Raw genomic sequence first — 22,826 nt, 5'->3', positions numbered from 1 at the left:
CTTTTCGTCTCTCTCTCTCTTTCTCTCCGGGCGGTGAAAGCTCGTAAAAAAGGGATGGAGACGTCGTCCTTGGCGTGGGCGTTGCGACGCGTTGCGAGTGGCACTTGCCAGTGCACCACCATTAGGGATGTGAAAATACCCGTAAGATTCAAAGTTACGTAAATAACGGTAAAATACGGTATTTTACCGTATAATACGGTATATTTGGGTAAAGTTAAATTTTATCGTTTGACACCGTATCGAAAAACTCTGCGGAAAACCCCTGCCCCGCCGGGCGGGGCGGGGCGGGGCGGGGCGGGGCCGAAACCGGTTCGGAAGCGCCGGTCGCCGTCGCCGCCTTTGGCCGCCTTTGGGCGTCGTCGACACCTCCGAAAAGTAGAACAGGGGTCGCGAACTACACGAACTTCGACCGCCGGAACTGTCAAAACAGTGCGTCCACGGATGCCAACTTTCCCGGAAGAACTCCTCAAATAATAAAAATATTTGGGATGATATATTTTTTTGTCGTTGCGAACGAGTACTTACGACGCCGTGGTGCGGCGAGGTGGGGCACGTCGGCGGCCCCCTGCCCCGACCTGGGCCTACTTGGCGACGCGGTGACTTCGTCGACTTTGGCAGCCGTGACAGACTGGCGCGTGACACGTCGCGTCGGCGTGCCGCGGCGCCATCTGTCTCTCTCGCACTCGTTGCGCGTCCCGCCGAGGCGCGAGAGAGACAGACCACTGGAGGAGCGACCTCGATGGGCTAGATCCAGCGTGGAAAGCCCGCGTGCTCCTTCGGGGGCCTTTTGATAAAGTCAGAACCGGGCGCCGCGGTTCAGATTTTTTTAGTTCTCCTGGTTTTGTTTTTAGACTTTTTCCTCTCCCTTTCACTTATTGGATCGTGTCACCGTCACGAACACTCGCTGCGTTCCAGATTAAGCCTCCATTCGAATCATGCAGAGATGAAAATGAGCCGAAAAAAATCAGTACGATTCATCGTGCAACGGCGCTACTTTGCGACCAGATAAACCAGCTGACTAATCGCACATCCTCGGAAGGACATGCCAACGCAAGGCCTAAGGACCACCAAAGAGGAAGTACGCTTAAGCAGCCTGGGCTGGACGCAGTAGCCGCCCAAAGTCGACCCAAACCAAAATTACCAGATATTTGTCGAAAGCAGTGAGTGACTTCCCCCTTGTTGTGTGGTCGTCGTCGTGAGGCCGTTGACAGTGTACATAACTTTGCATCGTTGGGCCGACCCATCGGAGGGGAATGGGGCCGGGGCCGCGGGGGCCATCGGGCGGGGCAGAGAAGGCACGGCCGAGGCACGCGCGTGCTCACACGTAGCGTGTACCGAGTTGTCCCCCGCCGCGTGCCTGCCGCGCGCACTGTAGGCCACATGCGTGGACGCCGTGGACATTTAGGGACGGCTAGCCGCGGCTAAGGAAGGATACGCCACTCACGGCTCCCGCCCGGGGCCAGGCAGGGCAGCCCGGGGCCGGGCCAAGGCCAGACGGCCAGACGTGTGGAACGGATGGGGGTCCACTGGTGTATTTTGAAGGGATTTTCGGGATCGGAAACACGAACTCCTCTTCCTGTTCCTCCACTGGGCTTTCGTTTTCTCCCCCTCGGCCTTGATGATTCCCGCTAAGCGTTTCCCTTTTCCTTTCAATAAACTGCGCGTTTTTTCCCTTGTTTGGAATACAATGAAAACACGCGTCCGTGGGAATGCGCGGACGACATTGGCTGGGATCGGATAAGGCCGTGGCCGGTTCGCCTTCGGCAGGGAGAAGGCGAGTCCCAGCCCGAAGTCTGGAAGTCTGAAAGGGGTGACGAGGACGACCCGAAGACAGCCCGAAGGTGCCGAAGGTGCGTGGACACACCCACCGCCGAATGGGTCGTCAGGCCGACTCCGAGCAGCGCGCTGTCTCTCTCGCACCCCTGCGCGACGCCCCACGAGTGCGAGAGAGACGGAATGAGCCCGGACGGGCCGAGCGCCAAGGCATCCCGCCCTTGTCCGCTCGTCGGTGGGCCGGGCGACGGCAGTGACGGCTACTTATACGCACCTTTTACGATCGTCCGTCTCTCGCTGACCTCTGCTCTGCCACCTTCGACCTGCCCTTCGACCTGCCCACCCGGCCTGCCTTTACTGCGCCAACCGCGTTTTACGGTGGAGGAATCCCCGTTTTACACGTTTTCGGGGTGCGTCGAGGAGGACGCGGTCCGTGTAGTCCGTGACGGCCTCCACTAAGTGGGTGCGATGTGGCGGCGATAAGCGCGTGCAGTCGGACGGGCAGCCGGGCAGCCGTCGGAAGGGCGGCGGGCAGCGCGGCGACGTTGAAGGGCAGCGAGGCAGCCGCGTCGTTCTTCGAAAGTCTCCCGGTGACTGATTGAGAACGTACATCCAATCGGGGAGCGGGGAGGAGGGAAGGGGGCGGGCAGCGGGCCCCCAGTGCCACAGGGCCCCAGCGCCCACAGGCCCAGAGCCCACGGGCTCCCAGAGCCCACAGGGCCCCGAGAGCCACAGGGCCCCACAGGGCCCCCAGAGCCCCACAGGGCCCCAGAGCCCCACGGGCCCCACAGGGCCCCCAGAGCCCCACAGGGCCCCCAGAGCCCCACAGGGCCCCACAGGGCCCCCAGAGCCCCACAGGGCCCCCAGAGCCCCACAGGGCCCCACAGGGACACGCGGCGTCCACTTTTGGGGGCGTTCCGTCGATTTGCTCCGCTGTTTGAGCGAAAGTCCCAAGTACTCGGTCGCCCAGGAACAACGTCGTTCCGTGTTTTTCGCGTCTGTCGTCGTTGTCTTTGCTTTTCCTTCTTCTTCTTCTTCTTCTTCTTCTTCTTCTTCTTCTTCTTCTTCTTCTTCTTCTTCTTCTTCTTCTTCTTCTTCTTCTTTTTTGTCGGGGCGTGGGTCGTTGTCTTCGATAGAAGGAAGTGGCGCCGGTCACGCCACCGTAAGGAAAAGCGCGGGATTTTCGATTCGGCGGCTTATTCACACGGGCTTCACTTCACACGTCGCGGATCGTCACCGCCTTGCGAACGCAGCGCGCGGCGCAGCGCGAGGCCTTCCAGCGTCACAATGCGCCTTTTACACAAGGCGGTGCGCCGTTTTCCCGCCTCTATTCAAACCCCTGGCGGACGGCCTCGACCGGTACAGTGTACAGTCACGCATTTTAGTAACCGTGTTTACTTATTCTGTGTTATTTATCCACGCGACTGGCCCAAGGTGCGGGGCAGCGACTGTAGCACACGCCGCGCAATCCCACTATACAAGCAAGCTGATCCAGTATCAACGATTTTTGTTTTTGTTGATCTTGTTCAAAATGTTGGACGGTGTACGGAGGGCCGAGCTGTTGAACGGTCATAAATCAGTCGGGAGCGGGCCGCCTTTTCCCAGAGGTACCCGTATGGGTGCATGAGGAAGCATTACCCCCCGGTTAGCCGTGTAAACAGGTACCTCTCGGTACCCGGGGAGGGGAGGGGGCCTCGGAAGGTGACTCAGAATGCCTTTGTCGCCGCCCAGCCCAACTCATATTTCCAACTGGCCGAAGACTGGGGGAGGGAAACGGTGTGGCTCTGCTCGCCGCGTCGAGGGTTAGCGACTCTCCGCCAACAGTACTACCCGGCCTGCACGGCGGCACACCGCTCAAACGCCTTTTTCCGCCGCGGATTGCACCTCCGCGGAGTGCCGGGTTCGTCCCGGCAGCACTGTTGACTCGAGAATATAATCGTTCATCGACGGTAACGACCTGCAAGGCCTGGAAGGCTTCGCCTTAGCTTACCGCGCACCGTTACCCGTCGTGTCTCCGTCGCGCACAATTAGCGGGCCGTGTCGCCCGTCTCTCTCGCTCCGCCTGGCTCTGCGAGGGGGAGTCTCCCGTCTCTCTCGCACTCCGTATCGGGTACGACAAAAACAACGCGCGGACGTGGCGGGGCAAGGACCTGTGCGCGAGGACGCGGCAAATAGAGACATTGCTGGATCACTGGAAGTGCGCCGAATCACGCTGCTTCTCTCTCGCACTCGTGGGGCGCTCAGAAGACCGGTGGAGACGGCCAAAACTCGAGACGCGTTTTGAGCTGCAGAGTCGCTAAATGAGGCTCGAACTGAGCGTGTTACCCCACCAATGGATTGCTCTCCGAACGAGGAATCCATTGGTGGGGTCACATGTTTGATTCGGGTCAAAACGCGTCTAGTGTTTTTGGCCGCCTCCACCGGTCTTCTGGCCCACTGTCCAGTTGGTGCGACAGAGACAGGGTGCGTTGTTCGGCGGTGCCGATGTCAATGCGCGGACTTCCCCGCGGCATGCAGCATTTAGCAGTGTGGAAATAATAAGAGGTGCCCGCCACTCTAGACTGCCGCCATGCTGTTTCGATTTCGGATTCATAGAATGGCATTCATTATGAAGAGAGCGAGTGGTGGACTGGCTCGGCCAGGTCGCTCGGAGTGAGTGCCCCTAACGGCGCGCTCCCGAAGCGCGGCCTGGCGTCGTCGCCGTGCCCGCGTGCCCGCGTCCCCGTATGCAGCGCACGTCCATCCAGCGTCCACGCGGCGACCACGCGGACTAGTTTTGTTCTTCCAGTCTGCAGGCCTTCCTGAACCCCGTTAGCCCGGACATGGGCCTGGCCGTCAGCATGGCCGTCAGCCTGCCCGGCCCCGAGTAGGTCTCGCGCCGGCGGTTTCGCGTACAATTTACCGCCAGAAATTGCGCCGCCTCCGTGGCGTAGTTGGTAAGACGGCTGACTTCGGTGACAAAAGTCGGTGGTTCAAATCCCGCCAGATTAATTTTTTTTGGCAGTGTGACGCACCTAGGGGTCTGCGAGCGGTCTAAATCGACGGCGTGAGCCTGGGCCGACCATTACCCTGTGGGAGTTAATCGCGGCCGGAATCGGACGGGTTTAACGAACTCCTCTGGAGAGGCTCCGCGCTCCGCGCCCCGCCAACAGCTGCTGCACCTTTTACCCGGTGTAGGCGTCCCGCGGCTGGCGCGGCCGGCAGTGTCCCGGCGGACTGGGATGGCTTTGCGTGAAAAACCGCTAGACTAATTTTCGGCGCGGGAAGCTGCGCTGAGATTCAATTATTCCTTTGTCGGCCCGACTGATGCCGAACGGCGTGTCTCTCTCGCACCCCCGCGGCACGCCGTTGGCACGCCGGCACTGGAGGGCACGCCCCGCGCGTGCGAGAGAGACGGCTGCGTCGCGATGCTCGATCGCCTAATAGCGCCGTCAAAAGTTGCGCGTCGCGCTGACGGCGCGGTTCCACGGGTGTCGCCGCGTCGCCGCGCGCCTCAAGCGGAAAGATCCACCGGCGAGACAAGTCGACGCAAAAATTGTTTCCGAATTTTGAATCTGATTTTCTGCGTTTGCTTTCTTGTTGCAGGTGAGGCTTCCACCGCGGGCATGCCGCTGGAGGAGGGGTGCAGGTCGACTTGAGTCCAGTGCGGTAAGAGGGTGCGCACCGCATGACAGCCTGGCGTTTGATGCCTCTTTGGCGCCAGCCGGTCCGGTGCTTTGCCGTCTGCAGCAAGCATGCCTCCGTGACACTGCGATTCGTACTACACGGTCATGTACGGCCTGATGCAGCATGCTGCCAACGCCTTCCTACGATACCCATCCCGTCTCTTTCGGGACAGTCATCGGACGTGGGTACATATTGGTCAGGATTCTATAGGCACGGACTCGCGCACACATGCTAATCACACACACACACACACACACAGAGTGACGTCACTCCTGCAGGCCACAACAAGTGCCGTGCCATGGTCATGGGAAACCGTGGTGTGTGCAGTACCCTGCACCGTACGAGCCATATGTGTGTGTGGCTGGGCCCGGCTGTGCCGCCGGGAACGCTACTGCACACACACACACACACACACACACACACACGACGCACGTGTTAACACGTGAGTAGCGACAGAACCGGTGCGAGGTACGAATACCGCTCGCTCCGCCGGCAAAGTCTCTCTCTCTCGCTCTCCAACTCCGGTCCGCTTCAGCCACCACGTGTACTCGTCTTCGTCTTGTCGTTCTCCCGACAGTATTTTCCCCTTTTTGTAACAAAAGTTTACTAAAAATAAAATTGGAAGAGTAGTGATTTTCCCCTCGTCCAGCGCGATCCGCTCGAGGATGGTGATCTACTTCCCCCCCTCCAGGAGGTCCTCCAGGACGACGTCCAGGACGCTCGCCGGCCCGTCTGCGCGCGACCTCGGTTCCCTCTGACCTGCACCGTTACTGCTGGCGGCACACTGCCTGCCGGTTTGTGCGGGCCCCACACTGCAAGGTCGGGGGCGAAGGGGGAGGGGGGTGATTCTTACCCGGAATGTCACCAGGTCGCGCGTTCGCTGCGTTCGCCGGCACGCACTCGCTATTTGCGCTAATTGCTCAACTTGTTCCTCCTCCCTCGAGTGGCGCCGCCGCGCGCTTCCCCTGCGGCTCCATCCGCATCTCGTTTCGATTTTTCAAAAAACGTATTTTGCATCTCCCTCCCTCCGCCGCGGCCGCCGCGCGACGCTCCTTGTCTGGGCGGCTTGAGGGAAAGTGCGGCCGGCTTGTGTGAAAAGCAGGCGGGCGTTTCTCTGCTGGGCCGCGACTCCCGCGACGACGCGCCGGGCAGTGTGTCCCCGTGGGAACGGAAAGGCGCGGACTGGCCGCCAGTGGCCGCCACTGGCCGACTGGATCTCTGGAGCCTGCCTCTGGAATCCCTGGAATCGAAGCGCGGACGATCGTCCTCGCCTCCCGCACCCGCGGCGTGCCCATATCGCTTCGTTTTCCAAGTCTATGTGCACTGCAAAAAAAAATATGAACACTCAATCGGAGAGCGTTCGTGCTATCAAATTGAGAATATACAGCAGGAAATCCCGTCGTTTGAGAACTCGGTTTTCCCAAAGTGCTTGCCGAGGACTTTGTCACTTCGCGTTCGGGAAGCTGACACCGAACCCATGCCGACTGGCCGCCTGCACGATCACGTTCGCATCGGTTCTAAAAATTAATCGATATCGATTCGGGACGTCTATCGACGCGGCGATCATCGGACCTGTCTTTGCACCGTCCGCCCGGCACGACCACGACCACGACCACGACCATGACGACGCGGACGTACTTGACGGGAATTTGGGACCATCGAATCGCAGCAACAGTCGAAGCGCGCACGCACCTCCGTGGAACTCATTCCAAGGCCCAGAGATGTTATCGCAATGAGAGAGAGAGACAGAGACGGGCATAGAGCAGAGCCAGCCAATGATTAATGCCGCACCTCGTGTGATTTCGTTCGCGCTCTACTCCTACGCCGTGTGTGTGTGTGTGTGTTGTGTGTGTGTGTGTGTGTGTGTGTGTGTGTGTTGGTGTGTTGGATAAGCCCCTCAACGCGTGGACCAAGGACAAGGTCGAGCTCACCGTGCCCCAGCGCGCGCCCCTGCTCCATCCTTGTCCTAACCCCGCAGCAGGAGCCTCTCTGTGTCCGTCCAGTCCCCCTCTCTCTCACTCACCTTTCCCCTGCCGTCACCATGAATCAACCGCTTTTTGAGTGCTACGATTTATAGTCGTGTTATGTAGTGCAGTGTCACTACTTTGTTTGGTCCAGGAAGAAGCGCCTCTCGCCAGAACGCTGACGGAACAGCGTTACGTAAAAGATTTTCGGCCAGCGGGTCGGAGGTTCGATCCCAGGGGAAGGCTTTCTTTTTTTTGTGCTCACAGTTCATATCGAGCACACACACGTACACACGCACACACACGCACGCACGCGCGTAGTACAGCTTGTTCGTCGGACCGGCGAGTTCTCACGGACCCCCCACGTCAGTGGGTCAATCTTGTTTGGTACCACGCATCTCTGCCGCGGTGTTCCTTGGCCCCCTCCCTCCCCCTACCCCCTCGCAGCGGACAGCTGGCGAGCCGTTCGACGGGCATTTAGCAACTCAGACGCACCTCGAACGACAGACAGACAGACATGGAGAGAAGGGGAACATGCACGCTATATTTGTTCCGGTGACTCACACTTCGTGTTTGTCCCGCAAGAAAAAAAAATGAAGAAAAATAAAGAAAAAAAAATTGTGCAATAAATTGGGGAAAAGCATGGGAGCTGGTTGAGCGTCGGATTACGAGTGTAATTAGTGGGCCCGGCGCGGCCTCGGCAAGGTCACACATGCTCGTTGAGCCGGTCTAGCCGCTGGAGGCGCTGGAGGCGCCCGAGCCGCTGGAAGCGCCGGGGCCGCCCACGCGGAAGCGGTCCGCCTCACTGGAGAATCCGTGTGGCCAATTAATTCCGCACAAGGAGTGCTGGAGTCCGCCTGGAGTCCGCCTGGAATCTGCCTGGAATCTGCTTGGAGTCCGCCTGGAGTCCACCTGGAGTCTGCCTGGAGTCTGCCTGGAATCTGCCTGGAGTCCACCTGGAATCTGCCTGGAGTCTGCCTGGCAATGTCCGCCGACGCCTCTCCGGCCGCCCCGCGAGGGCCGTGAGTGAGAGAGACCCCCTCCAGTGTACACGGGGTGCTCCGTCCGAGCGGCTACACTGCCAACGGGGTCCGCTGGACGCAGTCATACGGGCGTTGTCGGTATTCCGCTGCTCCGCTGCCCTGTCTCTCTCGCACCCATGGGACGCTGATCCCGTCCGACCGCATTGTCTCTCCTTTCGTTGGCCTCGGGCGTCGAAGTCTCCGGCAGTGGCTCGAGCATTCCCTTCCTGGAGAAGGCCCTACACTACCGTTTTATTTGCACAATTTCCAATCGCGGCCGGGCTGTGTGTTTACGCGTTACTGCCGCACGAATACCCCCCGTTTTCCTCATTTCTTTCTCGCCCCTTTGTGCGCGAGCCGCGCGCGTTCCCGCGTCGCTTTGCGATTGTTTTTCCCGAGAAGTAGTTCGACCTCAACGACTGGGCTGGGATGGGCGTGCCTTCGCGGCGCTCCAATTTCCTCTTGTTTTTCTTCTTTCCGTGCCGATAAATAACCTTAAAAAAGATCTTTCGTATCAAAGAAAATCGAAACGTTTCGTCTTTTCCTCCTTTTTTTTTCCGAAGTCCGTCTGTTTTGGTTTTTCCCTGCGACGTGTGAGGTTGATGAAGTGCCCTTCTAATGAGTCGTGGGAGTCACTAACGCCTCTCCCACACTCCGGGCTCATCCAGTGCTCACCCGGAGAGGGGGGGGGATTTTCCTCCGAGGAACAAAGAGAGTGTGGCCCTCGCGAAAGGCCTCCAACTGCCTTGCCTTGTTCAGAAATTTTGAGAAAAGGACGTTTACAGCGCCATCATGTCGAAAACGGAGGCACCAGTGACGACTTCGGTCCCCCAGTTCGACGCCAGCGACCCGGGTTCGAATCCCAGCCGCGCGACGCGGCTTTGGACCGCGGCATTTTGCAGTAGCCGCCTGCAGCCGTGGCCGGCCGGCCTGCAGTCCTTTCGGCCGCCCGGTGACGCAACGCGCGGACCGCGCCAAGGAGAAGGAGATGTCATCGGCCATTGTCGTCATCGTGCCGTCCCGTCCACTATCCATCGCCGCCATCGCCCCCGCGTGTCGCGGGTTCGAATACCCACATACTTTTTTTTTTTTTTTTTTTTGTTGCGAGCAGGTTGTGATTTACCGGCGGGAAGATGGACGCGCCGCGTGGAATAAGCCCTATGAGCGTAACAAGCAGAGCGACCCTGGCCTGGCAGTGCCTGGCAGTGCCTGCCGGCCGGACCGCGCTGAAGCGCCGCCAGACGGCCTCCATGCGAGGATGGCACACCGCGTCCACCAACCACGGGGAATAATGGCACAAAAAAGAAGCACCCTTGAAGAAATACTCTAAAAAAATCTCATTCAACGAACGTTAATGAAAGCAGATGATCCGTCGCGTTTCACAACTGCTGTGATAGCCGAGAGGTTAGAGACGTGGGATCGAGTTACCGCAGGCCTGCGTTCGAATACCAGCGTCACAAAAGTTTTTTCGACTTGCTATCCTAAGGGTGGTGGTTCGAGGCCATGAGAGCGGAGCCGTGTGCAACAGGCCCACATGCCGGAGGTTCGACTCCTAACAAATATTTCCATTTAATTTTACTGCCTCACCCAGTGCGATTCAAACCCGTAAACGTGAGCCCACTCTGAGCATGGGACGTGGTGGTCCAGGGAGTAGAGGCGTCGGTTCCCAGTGCTAGAGTCGGCGGTTCGACTCCCCCAACTTCTTGCGAAATTTTGACCGGGTCGGTCGAGTCCTGTTGCGTCAAGAACCCACCTCACGCCGATCCCCTTATCATGGGCCGTGGTGGCCGAGAGCGTAAAGTCGTGTGATCCCGATGGTGGGGACCGGGGATCGAATCCCATCATTTCATTACATTTTTCGACCGCCTTCCTCCCAGTGCAACTCAAACCCGTCGTCCAACACGCTCCCAGACGTACAAGCGTGATAGCGTAGTGGTCAGAGTCACATTCACCTGGCCACTCCGCTGTGGGTGTCTAAAAAGCAATCCGCTCCGGCGGGTTGGCCTCGGCACTGGAGCGATGGAGTATTTGATCCATCAATCCAGACCATCCGGTGTGTGGTTGCGGGTGGTGCCTCCTTGACTCGTCGGGGAGGCGATGATAAGTCCTTTGAAGCTGGCCTAAAACGCTGTATGTTCGGTACGGGAGCGCCGGACAGTGGGGGTACCATGGGGTACACAACCAACCCTACGAAAACAAGAAGCTCCCACCAAACCTCTTCTCTGTCTGAGTCTCTCTCTGCTCTCTGTCGTCCACTCTACGTCCCGCCCTCAAAGAGCTTCGTACTGGGGCTCTCACCCAGCTGCCTGAGCTTTGGGGTCCTACTGGGTCCCCCGGCGAACGCTTAGAGTCGCTGACGGGATTAACCCAGGTACCTGATAGCACCGGTTCCCATCCCGAACACCGAAGTAAAGCAGGAGGCCTCCCCATTAAGACTGGGGAGGGGGTGTAGAGTTTAAATTTTTTTCTTTTCCCTTTCAAATTTCTCGGTTAATACTCGTTTGGTTTCCTTATACGGGGTAGTATGCGGGATCATTCCACAGATAGTAATTAAAATTCTGTATGAAACAAAATATACAGACCCGAGCGTCGAATTCCACGCAGGCTGCGCCTCATTGCCAGCCAGCCACACGCACAAGCCCGCCCCGGCAGCCAGCCCCTATTATATTGTTTAGGATACGCGCTTCGTTTCTGGACTCGAGAGTAAAAGCACGCTGACACCTTCATGTGTATAGTAGTTTTAAGTATGTTTCAAGTGTAAAGGTATCATCTGCTAAAAAAAGAGCACGCGTCGAATAGTGGTCGTTAAATTGGACACCCTAAAATAACAAGATTGATCGCGGTAATTGAAACAGGGCCTAAGTATCGCCTTTCAGCGCTTGTGCCGGCGCCAGCGGCGGCCCCCCGCCGGGCGGATTCCGGCGCTCCGTCTCTCTCGCACCCCCCGGGCCGCCCCGCGAGTGCGAGTGAGACGGAGCGACCCCCGGCTTGACGTCTGACCCCGTGCTCATCTTTAACGAAACGCCAGGAGCGCCGCCCTGGCGGCGCTGACACCCCCGGCCCCATTTTCATGACAGCTCCGAGGGGCCTTCTTGAACGAGCTAACCGATCCCCCAAAACGAAAGACCGATAGTTTTTTTCCTTCCTGGCATTAAGTAAGGGAGGCGCTCCACATGAGCGCACCACCCGCAACCCGTGGGAGCGCACCACCTTCGCGCCCACGCGTCCTTCTCTTAGATAACCCGAGAGAAGCCCATGTTTAGGAGGAAGTAGCGAGTGTGTGTGTGTGTATGTGTGTGTGTGTTTGTACGTGTGTTCGGACGCCCCTGCTATGGTGCGGTCTAAAAGACTTTAAACGTCTTGCGGCCCCTCCGCGCCACACACACACACACACACACTTACACACTGCGACTATAAGGAAACACGATAGCCTCCAGGGAGCCCTCGTATGAGCCCCTAGGTGGAGCCTCTAGAGCCAAGCCAGGGTCGCCGCTCCGCGCCGCTCCGCTTCGCCCTCATGTTCCTTCTCGAGTTCCCCCGCTGTGCTTTTGCGAAGGGAACGGGCGGACATGGTTCTTGGCGCCGCCAGGGCCGCGTGCGCGCCGCCTGGACACCGACCGGACTCTTGTTCTGTTCAGTAGAGCAGTATTTACTTTTTTTGTCGTTATGCAATTTCGCTTTCCAAAGGGGTGATAAGATTAGCATACAGCCGTGCCGGGCTTTCGTTTCGTTCCTCCAGCGCGGACGCACTGTAAGTCCGTCATCGGCGAGCGTCGCAGCACAACGGTAGCGAGCCTCGTTGAATAGTGTAGTCGCTCGCCGTATGACTCTGGAAGTGAAAGCGGAAGATTCACATTGCCGCGGCCCGGAAGGCGGCCGATTCACATTGGCATTGGACGCGTAGCGCTTGGCCTGGCTTCGCGTAGCGCGGCGGCGGGGATCACGGAACGCGCTCACTCGCACCGAGATGCAAATCACTTCCCTTCCGTCCGTCCGTCCGCGATGCGCGCAACGTGTGTGTGCCTTTGTGGAGCCCCGCCGCCAGACTGATTCCGATCACCGCATCTCTGTCCCACGAGTGCGAGAGAGACAGACGGTGGCGCTTGCAGGGCGGAATCGCTACATGTTGGCAGATATGGGAAGGTTTTGCTGCTCTCGCTCGCGAGGACGACGACGAGTCTTTCAAAACGAGCGAGACACAAGGTAAAAAAAGAGAGGGAGGGTTTGAATAATTTGTTGGGGATACATAAAAAAGAAGGTGCATGGTGATTGGCTGGCCTAGATTCTGCTGGCGAGCGCCTCGCCGCCACGCTGCCGTTGAATCTTAATTTACTCGTTGGGAGTACTAACCACGCCGAGTCGACGGGGAAGGGCCGCGGCGGGTACACTGGCGGGTACACGGCCGCTTTGGCGGGAAAAAAATTACGTGATCAAGCTAGTTAATTTTCTTTTCGAGGGTTTCGCAACGTGGTCTTTTGAACGTCCCTTCCTCATCATGCCGCCACTCTTGCACTCTGGCGCGTTTTCGCTGCTGACTGCACTAGAAAAACAAAACAAAACAAACAAACAGTGTCACGCATATTCCGGCAGAAAGGTTGCGTCGGGTCATCGCGGACCGTGATGTGTTCTTCTGGCGAGCGCGGCGAAAGGAGAGGGGAGGGGGGGGGAGGGGACGGCAACAATGTCTTTGTTCTGTCGCGCCGGATAGTTCTCCCTGCCTCGGCGTGGCGCGGCGTGGCGCGGCGTGGCGCGGCGTGGCGGTGTTTACCTCCGCGTTTTCCGGGACCGTTTTCGTCCCCGTCATGCCCGTCACTTTGACACAGCGAGCCGGCTCTGTTTTCGTCCTGGCCTCCTTACACTAAACTGTCACAAGGACAATTTGTAAAAAAAATTAAAGTGGCGAAGGCAATTTTTTTTGCAGGATAAAAGCAGCCAGTAGAGTGTTCAGACAGGAGTTTCCGTGCTTTGCCGCCTGCGAGGCGGCAAGGTAGGCCGACCCGCGGCACCCCACTGCGTTCGCGCTGCCCGCCCCACAGGCGCTCGCTCCGCGCACGCGTGAGGCAGTGTGGTGGTCTGCCATTCCTGGCGTTTTTTCGAGTGGCTCTCCACGAAAGCAGCAGCTCTCTCGCTCGGACATTGAACTGCAGCAGACTGGTCATGCGTTTTCTCCCCAACACCTGTGCGGCGGCGCTGGTGCGTTACCGCGCGGCTTCCATATGCGACGCGGGCCGCGGGCCTGACCGGCTCGGACCGGTCGTCGGCGAGGGCGTCACGTTGCACAGTGGGCCAGAAGACCGGTGGAGGCGGACAAAACTCTCGGCGCGTTTTGAGCTAAATGGGACTAGAACCGAACGTGTGACCCCACCAATGGATTCCCCGTTCGGAGAGCAATCCATTGGTGGGGTCACACGTTCGGTTCGAGACCCATTTAGCGACTCTGGAGCTCAAAACGCGTCTAGAGTTTTGGCCGCCTCCACCGGTCTTCTGGCCCACTGTGCGTCGTCGTGGCTGCGCGCCGCGCTGGGCTGAGCTGTGCGTCCGCGTCGCGGCGTCGCGGCCCAGCCTCCAGGTGCCTCCAGGTTCGTTGCCCATGACCTTCCCACATGGCGGCCTGCGCGGCCTGCCCGCCTGAGTTGATGCCGCCCGGCTCGGCCCGGCCCGGCCGGAGCCGGGCTGCGCTCGGCTCGTCACACTGGCAGGTGGATTGCACACAGGACTAGGACTTTCACCGGTCGGCTCCCGGCCTGTTCGCTCGGCCCCGCGCCGCCCCGCGCCGCCCCACGCAGACCTGGCCGACGACGCCGCCGCGCCACGCCAAAACTCTAACGGTGGTGGCGAGAAGAGAGTAGTAGCGTCTTGAAGTCTCTCACACACTGAAAATCGGAAAATGGGTAGACGCGAGTCGGTGCCGACCGCGGTTCGAATACCAGTTTTCCGCGTCTCTTTTCTTTTTTCTAGTGGCCAGTGCGATTCGCTTCTCCCTGCTCAATCAATAAGCACGCCCCGCCCCGTCACCGGCAGCCAATGGGCGCACGCAGTTTCATCCACTGCTAAACGAGTCGGCGTAACAAGTTGGCGTGTCGCGAATACTAAGTGCGACTTGCCTGTCTGTCTGTCTGTCTGTCTGTCCGTCCGCCCGTTCCTCCTCATTAAGGACATGCACACGTGTGGCCATCGACCATGCTCATCATCAGACTCACTTTCCGCCGCGACTTGGGTGTGCGTGTGCGCGTGTAATGTGAGTGTGTGTGAGAGAGAGAGAGCGACTGTGACTGGAGACAGTACAGCGCCTTCGGCGATGCACATACGATGCGGAAAGATTATTGATTCCTTCACTTCCTGCACACACGCACACACACACACACATGCGTTCCCTTCTCGCTCACACACACACGCGCCTAGATGGCGCGGATTGTGCGGCGTTGAGTCGTGCCGCGTCAGACTGGTGGCGCTACCCGCGACAAACCGCCTGCCTTTCCCCGCCGGCACCACGGAGTGCACGCCTAACAAGCGCGCGTGCCTGTTTCAAGCCTTATTCCGCGACCAAAAACAACATCGGAACAAAAAAAAAAAAAAACGCGTCCTTTTTTTCTGCCCGGGCGCTGGCAGCCTGTGGCAGCCTGTGGCAGCCTTGCGCACCGTTCTGGTAGACTGGCCATGTTAATGCAGTGCCGGTCGTGAGGGGCCGTTGGAGCGTTCTAGTGGCGGACCGATTGAACGCGACGTTGCGAAACGTTCAACGGACTTGTTTGAAAAGAAAGGGCGGGCAGGTGTATGCCTGTGTGTGTGTGTGTGTGTTCCACCCCGTGACTTGTTTATCCCCGATTTGCTTGCCATTTTCCCGGGCAGTCATGCGCCCGACCGCGCGCAGCGATTTAGGCACAAGACGTGTGCACGACACTGTCTGCAATGTCGGCCGTATCTCGTGAACGGTGCAAGCTGAACGCGTTTCGCGAAGAAAAACAACAACAACAACAACAACAACAACAACAAATGATCTTTCTGAAGAAATAGGGTTGGGGTTGGTCCCTGGTAAATCGATAGCTTTATTCGTGAACTATCGTCCGGGAACTCGACCTAAAATAAAACAGTCATGCTCAGTTGGTTTTTTTTTAATCCGCCGAATTTTGTTGGTTCTGTCGAAACTTTTTGGCAGTGCCCTGCGGCTGAAAACAATGTCCCAAACTATCTGTCGGCGACGGTGTTGCAGGCCACGCCACCGCCACGCCACCGCGTCCGCGCCGCGGGCCAGGGCGTGGCGGCGGGGAGGGGGGAGGGAGGGGGGGAGGGGGTGTGCCCCAGCTCGCCGTCGGCAGCGCTGCTAGCGGATCAAACAGATCGCAATCAAACTTGCGTCACCGGCTGCACCGCGGCGCTCGGCTCGCGGCCTGCACCGAGCCGCGCCGCGGAGAACCGCGAGGCGCCGCGAAGCGCCGCGAAGAGGCACGCCGACTTGCGAGAGGCCCCACCCAGTAAACGGCCTGCCCCGGCCTGCCCCCTCGATCCACTCAATCCCAGTCAAATCAAGACCAGGTCATGAAGACGACGCTCTCGGCCGAGGCGGCTTGGGCGCCGGGGCTCCTGGGGGCTCCTGGCACCAGTGGCGTGGCCGGGGCGCGGGGGCGTCGCGTACTCGTCCCCGCACATGTCGAGCAGCAACAACAACAACGTCCTGGCGCGGCTTGGTTCCGATGTTGTTGTTGTTGCTGCTTCGCCTTGAACCGAGCGTGACCTGTCGATAGTCCGCCGTGCATAGAAGGCCTGCCGGGGAGGGGCGACGAGGGGCGACGGTTGGGGTTGGCTTCCCCGTGAAATGTGTGCCCGCGGTGCATCGGACGTCGAGGCCCGGGACGAGGCTCTGATCGGTTGACACCCATAAACAGGGCGTTTTCAGTGGTGGTCTCGGCCTGCCTGGCTTGCCTGCCTGGCTTGCCTGCCTGGCTTGCCTGGCTCGCCTGGTGGCGGCGGTTTGATTTTTGACGGGCTGAGCTGCCTGCCTGGCCTCCCTGCTTGTGTTTCGCCCCTTCTCTCTCTCTCTTTCTCTCCCCCTCTGACCTCCAACTTCCGGCAAGCTGCTTCCTGGCGCCCCCTCCCCCTTCCCCCGCCACATCTTTCCCCGCGAGTTTGACAGTTCTGCCCCAGAGAGGTGAAGCCATGGTAAAGAGCTCGCCGGCGCCCTAACCCTGTACATCCCTCTGGTCATCTCTGTGTCCGCCTGTCTGTCCGCCTGTCTGTCTGTCTGTCTGTCTGACTGACTGTCTGTCTGACTGTCTGTCTGTCTGTCTGCTCGCCAGCCCGCCTGCTTAATACGCCCACCACAACCCTCCTTTAGCCTTTTCCGCACCGCGTTCGTGGGTACTTAACTCGATTGCGCAATGCACGTGTGTGTGTGCTCTCCTCTCATTGCCCGCGCGTGTTTCCGTATGTGCACTTGTGTGTGTGTGTGTGTGTGTGTGTGTGTGTGTGTGTGTGTGTGTGTGTGTGTGTGTGTGTGTGTGTGTAGGCGGTGGTACGAGTACTTGTTAAAGGCCCGTGAACGCCGCGGCAGGTACCGCTGATACTCTGCAAAACTTAGTTGTTTCATTTTTTTTTCTTTTTTTTTTTAAGTTGCATCAGTGGCGTTGCGACGCGTTGTGATTGTGACGGTTCGGTCCGATTGCTCCGTATCGGCGTGGAATCTCCGAGGCCAGTGGCCGAACCGCTGGAGGGCGCCACCGGCGGGGTCGCTCCGTCTCTCTCGCACCCGCGGGGCTGTCTCGGCTGTCCGCGGGGGTGCGAGAGAGACGGAGCGACTGCCGCGGGAGCACGACTCGCGCTCAAATCTCGATTCGCAGAGGCGGCGAAAAGTGCAACCGCAGTAAATTCACACCTCGTGCTCCGAGCCGGACCGACCCGTGGCGAGAACGGCCTCTTGTAGTGTGGTCACCGCGGGAGTGGAAGGGGAATTCCCGACCGAGCGCGGTCAAAGCGGCCGCCCCGTTTTGGCACCCTCAACAGGACTTCCACGTCTTTTCCCCCACACCGTTTACCGAGCCGCAGTAATTCGATCGAGATTAACGCTCCAGCCCCGGTAGCAGGCATCACACTAAACGGGCGTACCGCGGCGCGTCGGTCCTTTTGGTCGTCCTAAAGGGCGGCCGGCGGCCAAGCGGCCTAAGTGTTTTGGGGGAAAGGCATTAGTTTTCAATCGAGCGTCGTAATCACGGCTTGACCACGGATCGTGCCGCTTACGGTGGAGCGTCTTGTCCGGCCTGGCGCGGCCTGGTTGCGTGTTAATTGTAGCCGATCGTGCCCACCGGGACGGAGCCTGGAGCGCGCTGGAGCGGCCCGGAGGGGGCGGGGCGAGAGGACCGCCCTCACCAAGCCACGCCGCGCTTACGTATGCGTCCGGGAAGAATCAATGGAATGCCGGGACCGCTTCCGTGTCAGTGTACGCCACATGTCAATCACAGCGGCGACTTTCTAAATGCGGCATTATTATCGCATTTACACGCGAAGGAGGGCCTTTCCTTGTCTCCCATCCAGCCAAGATGGCGGCCTCTTCCGCCGCCGCTCCGTTGTAATGTGATAATTTGGACGGTTTGTACGCATAGGTGGTCGGCAGACACGTACCGGCCGGATTCCTCCCAGCTTCGGGTCACGAAAGTCCCTCTAGCCGAACGGGCTGGGACACCAGCTGCTTCACACGAGAGGCGTCGGTTCGACTCCCAGTGTCGGCACACTGAACGTCTCACTTTCTTCTCTTGTTCTTTTTCTTCTTCGGGGGCAAAGTAGGCGGCACCTTTTAAAAAAAAAAAAAACGTCCCAGAGCGATAAGTTACCCGAAGGGCTAATAGAGTTCACAGAGGTCAGTCGGGTTCCTTTCCAGCCCCTCCCCTCCACCATCTCTCTCTCTCTCTCTCTCTCTCTCTCTCTCTCTCTCTCTCTCTCTCTCTCTCTCTCTCTCTCTCTGAAGAGAGTGAATCGGCGGGTACCGTTTTACGTGCTACGCGCACTCACACCACGACAATTACCAGCGCTCGTTGACGCCCCCAGGCTCTCACGAACACACACACACACACACATACATACACACACACACACACACACACACACAAGCGAGACTTATGTCACGCGGCCTGTGTGTGCGTGTGGTCCTTCGTGGGTCCGTAGCACCGTCAAAGGCACGAAAAAGGGGGCGGTGTTCATACCTTTACAGGCTTCATTGAATCCCGCAGCCTCTAATTTTGTAACGGGCATGTAGTTTTTTTTCTTTTTTCTTTCTTTTTTTGGTGGGACGTCACTATATTCCGAGCCACCTCGACTGCCGCCCCTGGTCCACGTATGGTCGTCGACGACACCAGCAGGCAACAGTCATCGACATGAAAGTCCCTGGTCCCTCACTCGTTTTTCCATAATAATTTAATTTTTGAAGTTTTTTTTTCTGCGAAGTTTTGTGATGCCAGGGTGTGATGCCAGCATGGCCGTGGGGAAGTTGGCTCTAGCGTCTCAGGAAGTGGAATCCGTAGCCTCCAAAACTTGATGCCGGGCCGGGCCGGGTCGCTTGATTGTCCTGATAACGATTATTGATTACACCCGCGCACCTCGGCGTGTGTGTCTGTGTGTGTAGTGCTAGTTTGAGTTTTTTTCCCTTTGTCATGAATGTGTGTGCGTGTGCGTATGTGTGTGTGAGGAGATCACGTCGCTTTATTTACTTGGGAATAATTCCTTCCCGGTGCGTGCTTTTTAGTGTGTGTGTGTGTGTGTGTGTGTGTGTGTGGCCGCCAATAATGTTGTCGGTAGTAACTAGCCCCTTTGCCCTGACAGCGTGGGCCCCCTTGCCGTGCCTCCGTGCGTCCGTCTCTCTCTCTCTCTCTCTCTCTCTCTCTCTCTCTCTCTCTCTCTCTCTCTCTCTCTCTCTCTCTCTCCTCTGCCGCTCTGATTGATAACTGACGGGATGGGCCGCGATATGATTCAATACGCCGGCGTGGCTCCACTGCGAGGCGCGGCGAGGCGCGGGGCGTGTCAAGGCGCCTCCAGCAATTAGTCACTGGAGCCCGCAGGCTGGAGGCTGGAGGCTCCAGCAGCGCCGCCCCAGCCGTGATTGAGACGAATAGGGCCGTGTCGGTCCGTCTCCCTCGCACTCGTGGGGTGGCTCGCATGGACGAGGGAGAGAGAGTCAGCGTGCCGGGCCGGACTCGGGCCGGACCTTCGCGGCGCCCTGGACAAGAAGAAGGATAGCGATCCGTTGTATCGCCGGTGAGCGAAGTTTGATGCGCCGAAGACGAGGCACGCGCCACGCAGCAAAGCAGCGAACCCGGATCCGTTTCCGTCTCCGATTCGGCCCTTCCAGTGTGGACTGCACTTATTTGGCATCGGGAAACACGAGGTGTGCGGTGCCCCGAGTGGAGCCCTGTCCACGGCTCGTGCGCTCGGCGTGGTTCGGGCCAAAGCCGAAGCCAGCGTCGCAGACCCGAAGGCGCCACTCGGCTAATCGTGCACTCGTTGCGAAACCGCCGGCGCGGTCCTGGTGGGTCCTGCTGGCCGTCCGGACGCCTGACGGGGCCAGAGTAGGCAACCCGCCGAACCCAGGCACTGGGCGGGCGGCCTACCTCGGGCTTCACAGGCGTCCGACGGACGCTCTACGACGGTTTTGGCCCGTTCGGGGAAAGTCCATGCACGAACCGTAACGACGGTCTGCGTGGAAGCGGCGCGCCCTCGCGAGCGCGCACACTACACACACACACTCAGACACAAAAGTAAATAAACAGAACGAGCGCGAAAAAATATTCAACGACAGGTTGGGCAACGCAACACAGTTGCGGCACAGACGGTGGCGTGCGCTATGGCTCGCGGCACGCGCGTGCGCGCACGCGAGCTCACGCACACACACACACACACACACCTTTACGACCGCCGGCCGCGTAGGCATTATGTGTACCCGGGATGTCACTGCGTGAAAATGAAAGTAGTTTTATCTTTGTATTTCTTTACCCTTTTTCGAACACCTTTAAATAAACCCACTGCGGCGTGCAGTTGCAAATGAGTGAGTGGGGTGAGTGTGAATGTGTGTGCGTGCGAGAGAGATAGAGAGAAGGCGGAGCGATAGTGTGCGAGTGTGCCCCACTACCCTAGCGTACGGCGGTGCAAGACCGATAATTTGCGTTAATGGTGCGACGCAGGGGGGCATGCATAAATTACTAAAATGAAGCTCCGACAGCCTTGGGAACGTGGCCCCCCTCCCCCGCCCCCTCCCAGTTGGAGGGGAGGCATCGCCATACCACTTTAAAGCGAACGGCTTGCTGCCGCGCTACCCCGCCTGCTGCCGAACAATTAACATGGAGGAATGCGCACTCGTTTTCGCATCGTTTGTTTGCTTCTATTCTTCGCGTGGTTTTTGAGATGCGAATAAAAAAAGTCAATACATCCCTTTTGTGTGTGCGCATGGTGGTTTGTTTTTTCGAAATTTTCTTAAGTTGCTTGCCCATACTCTTCAACCAAAAATTTAAAAAGATATAGACGGCGCACAACTTTTTTTTGTGGCCTAGAATGCTGTCCCCAGAGACACGAGCGCCGTGCCTCGGCCGGCTGGCCCGGCCGATATCGATTGTATTCCGGACACGTGCAATTAAGTGGCCGCTGGGGCCGCGAGGGCCGCGAGGAACCGAGCCACCGCACAGTGGGCCAGAAGACCGGCGCCGGCGGCCAAAACTCTAGACGCGTTTTGAGCTCCAGAGTCGCTGAACAGGACTCAAACCGAACGTGTGACCCCACCAATGGATTCCTCGGTCGGAGAGCAATCCATTGGTGGGGTCACACGTTCGGTTCGAGTCCCACTTAGCGACTCTGGAGTTCAAAACACGTCCGGGATTTTGACCACCCTACCGGTCTTCTGGCCCACTGTGCGGCGCGCATGTGGGACGACGGACACAACGCGTTGCAACGCCGGCCGACAGATACTTTTCCTCCGCGTCATATTTCATACGGGCAGGTGAACGAGTTCCTAATGCGCGGTCTCGCACACCACAGTTTCGTACCCCCCCCCCCCACACACACACACAGGCGCGCCTGGACGCGTTTCCGCAGCGGCCCAAATCACACACCTGCCGCGACACTTAGTAATGGCTTCTGATTGGGGCACTAATGACTCTGCACAGGGAAAACCCCGGCCGCGTGATGAATTTCTCACCGCGTCGCTGCGCTGTGCTTCACTGCTTCGCCCTGTGCGGTTAGCCTGACTGGCTTTGTTCGTTTGTTGCAGAGGTCAAGTGCGGCCACCCCGCCGTGCCGGTCAACGCCAGGGTGTCGCTCTCCAGCGAAGGCCTGGGCCCCAACACCGTGGCAACCTACACCTGTGACCCTGGATACGAACTCTTCGGGTAAGTCTCGTCGTTCCAAGCCTGTGTCTTTTCGTTTAGTTTTTGCCTCGTTTTTTTTAGAAAAATAAGGAAATTTAGAGGAGAAAAAAACGATGCAACCAGCAGTATTTGAACCTAGGTATTCAGACTGTGGTTCGGTGCCTATAACCACGCGGCCGAGCAGGTAGCTCGATATGTCTCATGTCTTGTTTCCCTAGCGCTGCCGCCGCGTTACGTCGGGCGAGGCCGACGCCAACTTGTGCAAGTCCGTGAGAAAGCGACGCCTCTGTACGGCAACACTGTCGCCAGCGTCGCCAGGGCACTGCAGTGTCGCGACGCGGGCTCAATGGAGGTGCGCGGTAGCAGGCGTAGCAGGTGCAGAAGGACGATGAAAGCTTTCCCCTGTCTGTCCGTCTGTCTCTCCGTCCGATTGTCCGTCTCGGCCCGCCGCAATGACGGGACGGCACACACGCGTGACTAGCAATAACGACCACGTTCGAACTGGGGCGCCATGCATGCAGGAACTACGCGTCTGTGTCAAGCCAATGGAGCGGCAACGTCCAATACCGTGTCCCCTTCCGCGTGGCGGGGCACCCGCACCGCGAGCCAGCCTCATCTAATTAACTCGTTTCGCCTTTTGAATACTAAACAACTCAAATAAAAATGAGAAAAGAAAAAAAAAGCAAACGGAACACCGTGCAGCCGCCAGCCTTGAATAATGTAAATTTTATCAAAGCCTCCCTAATGATTATTGTTGCACTTTTTTCTGTGTGCTAGAACATAGGCAAGTTAGGTAAACGGCCAGGCCGCTACGAAGTCGATGCGCACACATACTCACACGCACGCATACACACACAAGCGCGCGCTGCCCGTAACTGGGCGTTCTTTGCTCACACGGGCCGGGGAGTCTACGAAAAAAGGGAAGAGTTTGCACTGTGTTAAGGGCGACGGTGCGGCAACCCCTTTTACCCTCACTCCGGGCCCTGTTTGGGTGAGGAGGGGGTGGGGGTAGGCCTCGCACACACACTCTCTCACACACACACACCACACACACACACACAGGG

At 58.5% G+C, this 22,826-nt stretch overlaps 1 protein-coding gene across 1 annotated transcript in view; it reads left to right on the top strand.

Moving 5' to 3' along the window:
* LOC117640008 (sushi, von Willebrand factor type A, EGF and pentraxin domain-containing protein 1) overlaps window positions 1-22,826 on the top strand; it is a 76,123-nt gene that overhangs the window by 27,169 nt on the left and 26,128 nt on the right. The window contains exon 2 of the mRNA XM_034376164.1: window positions 21,666-21,783. Coding sequence (XP_034232055.1) covers window positions 21,666-21,783 — 118 coding nt within the window. The remainder of the gene's footprint in view (window positions 1-21,665; window positions 21,784-22,826) is intronic.

This window comes from Thrips palmi, unplaced genomic scaffold (genome assembly GCF_012932325.1).
Source record: "Thrips palmi isolate BJ-2018 unplaced genomic scaffold, TpBJ-2018v1 HiC_scaffold_12, whole genome shotgun sequence".
Taxonomy (NCBI): Eukaryota; Metazoa; Arthropoda; class Insecta; order Thysanoptera; family Thripidae; genus Thrips; species Thrips palmi.
The sequence above is the reverse complement of the archived record's forward strand: the minus strand, read 5'-3'. Positions and strand labels throughout refer to the sequence as shown.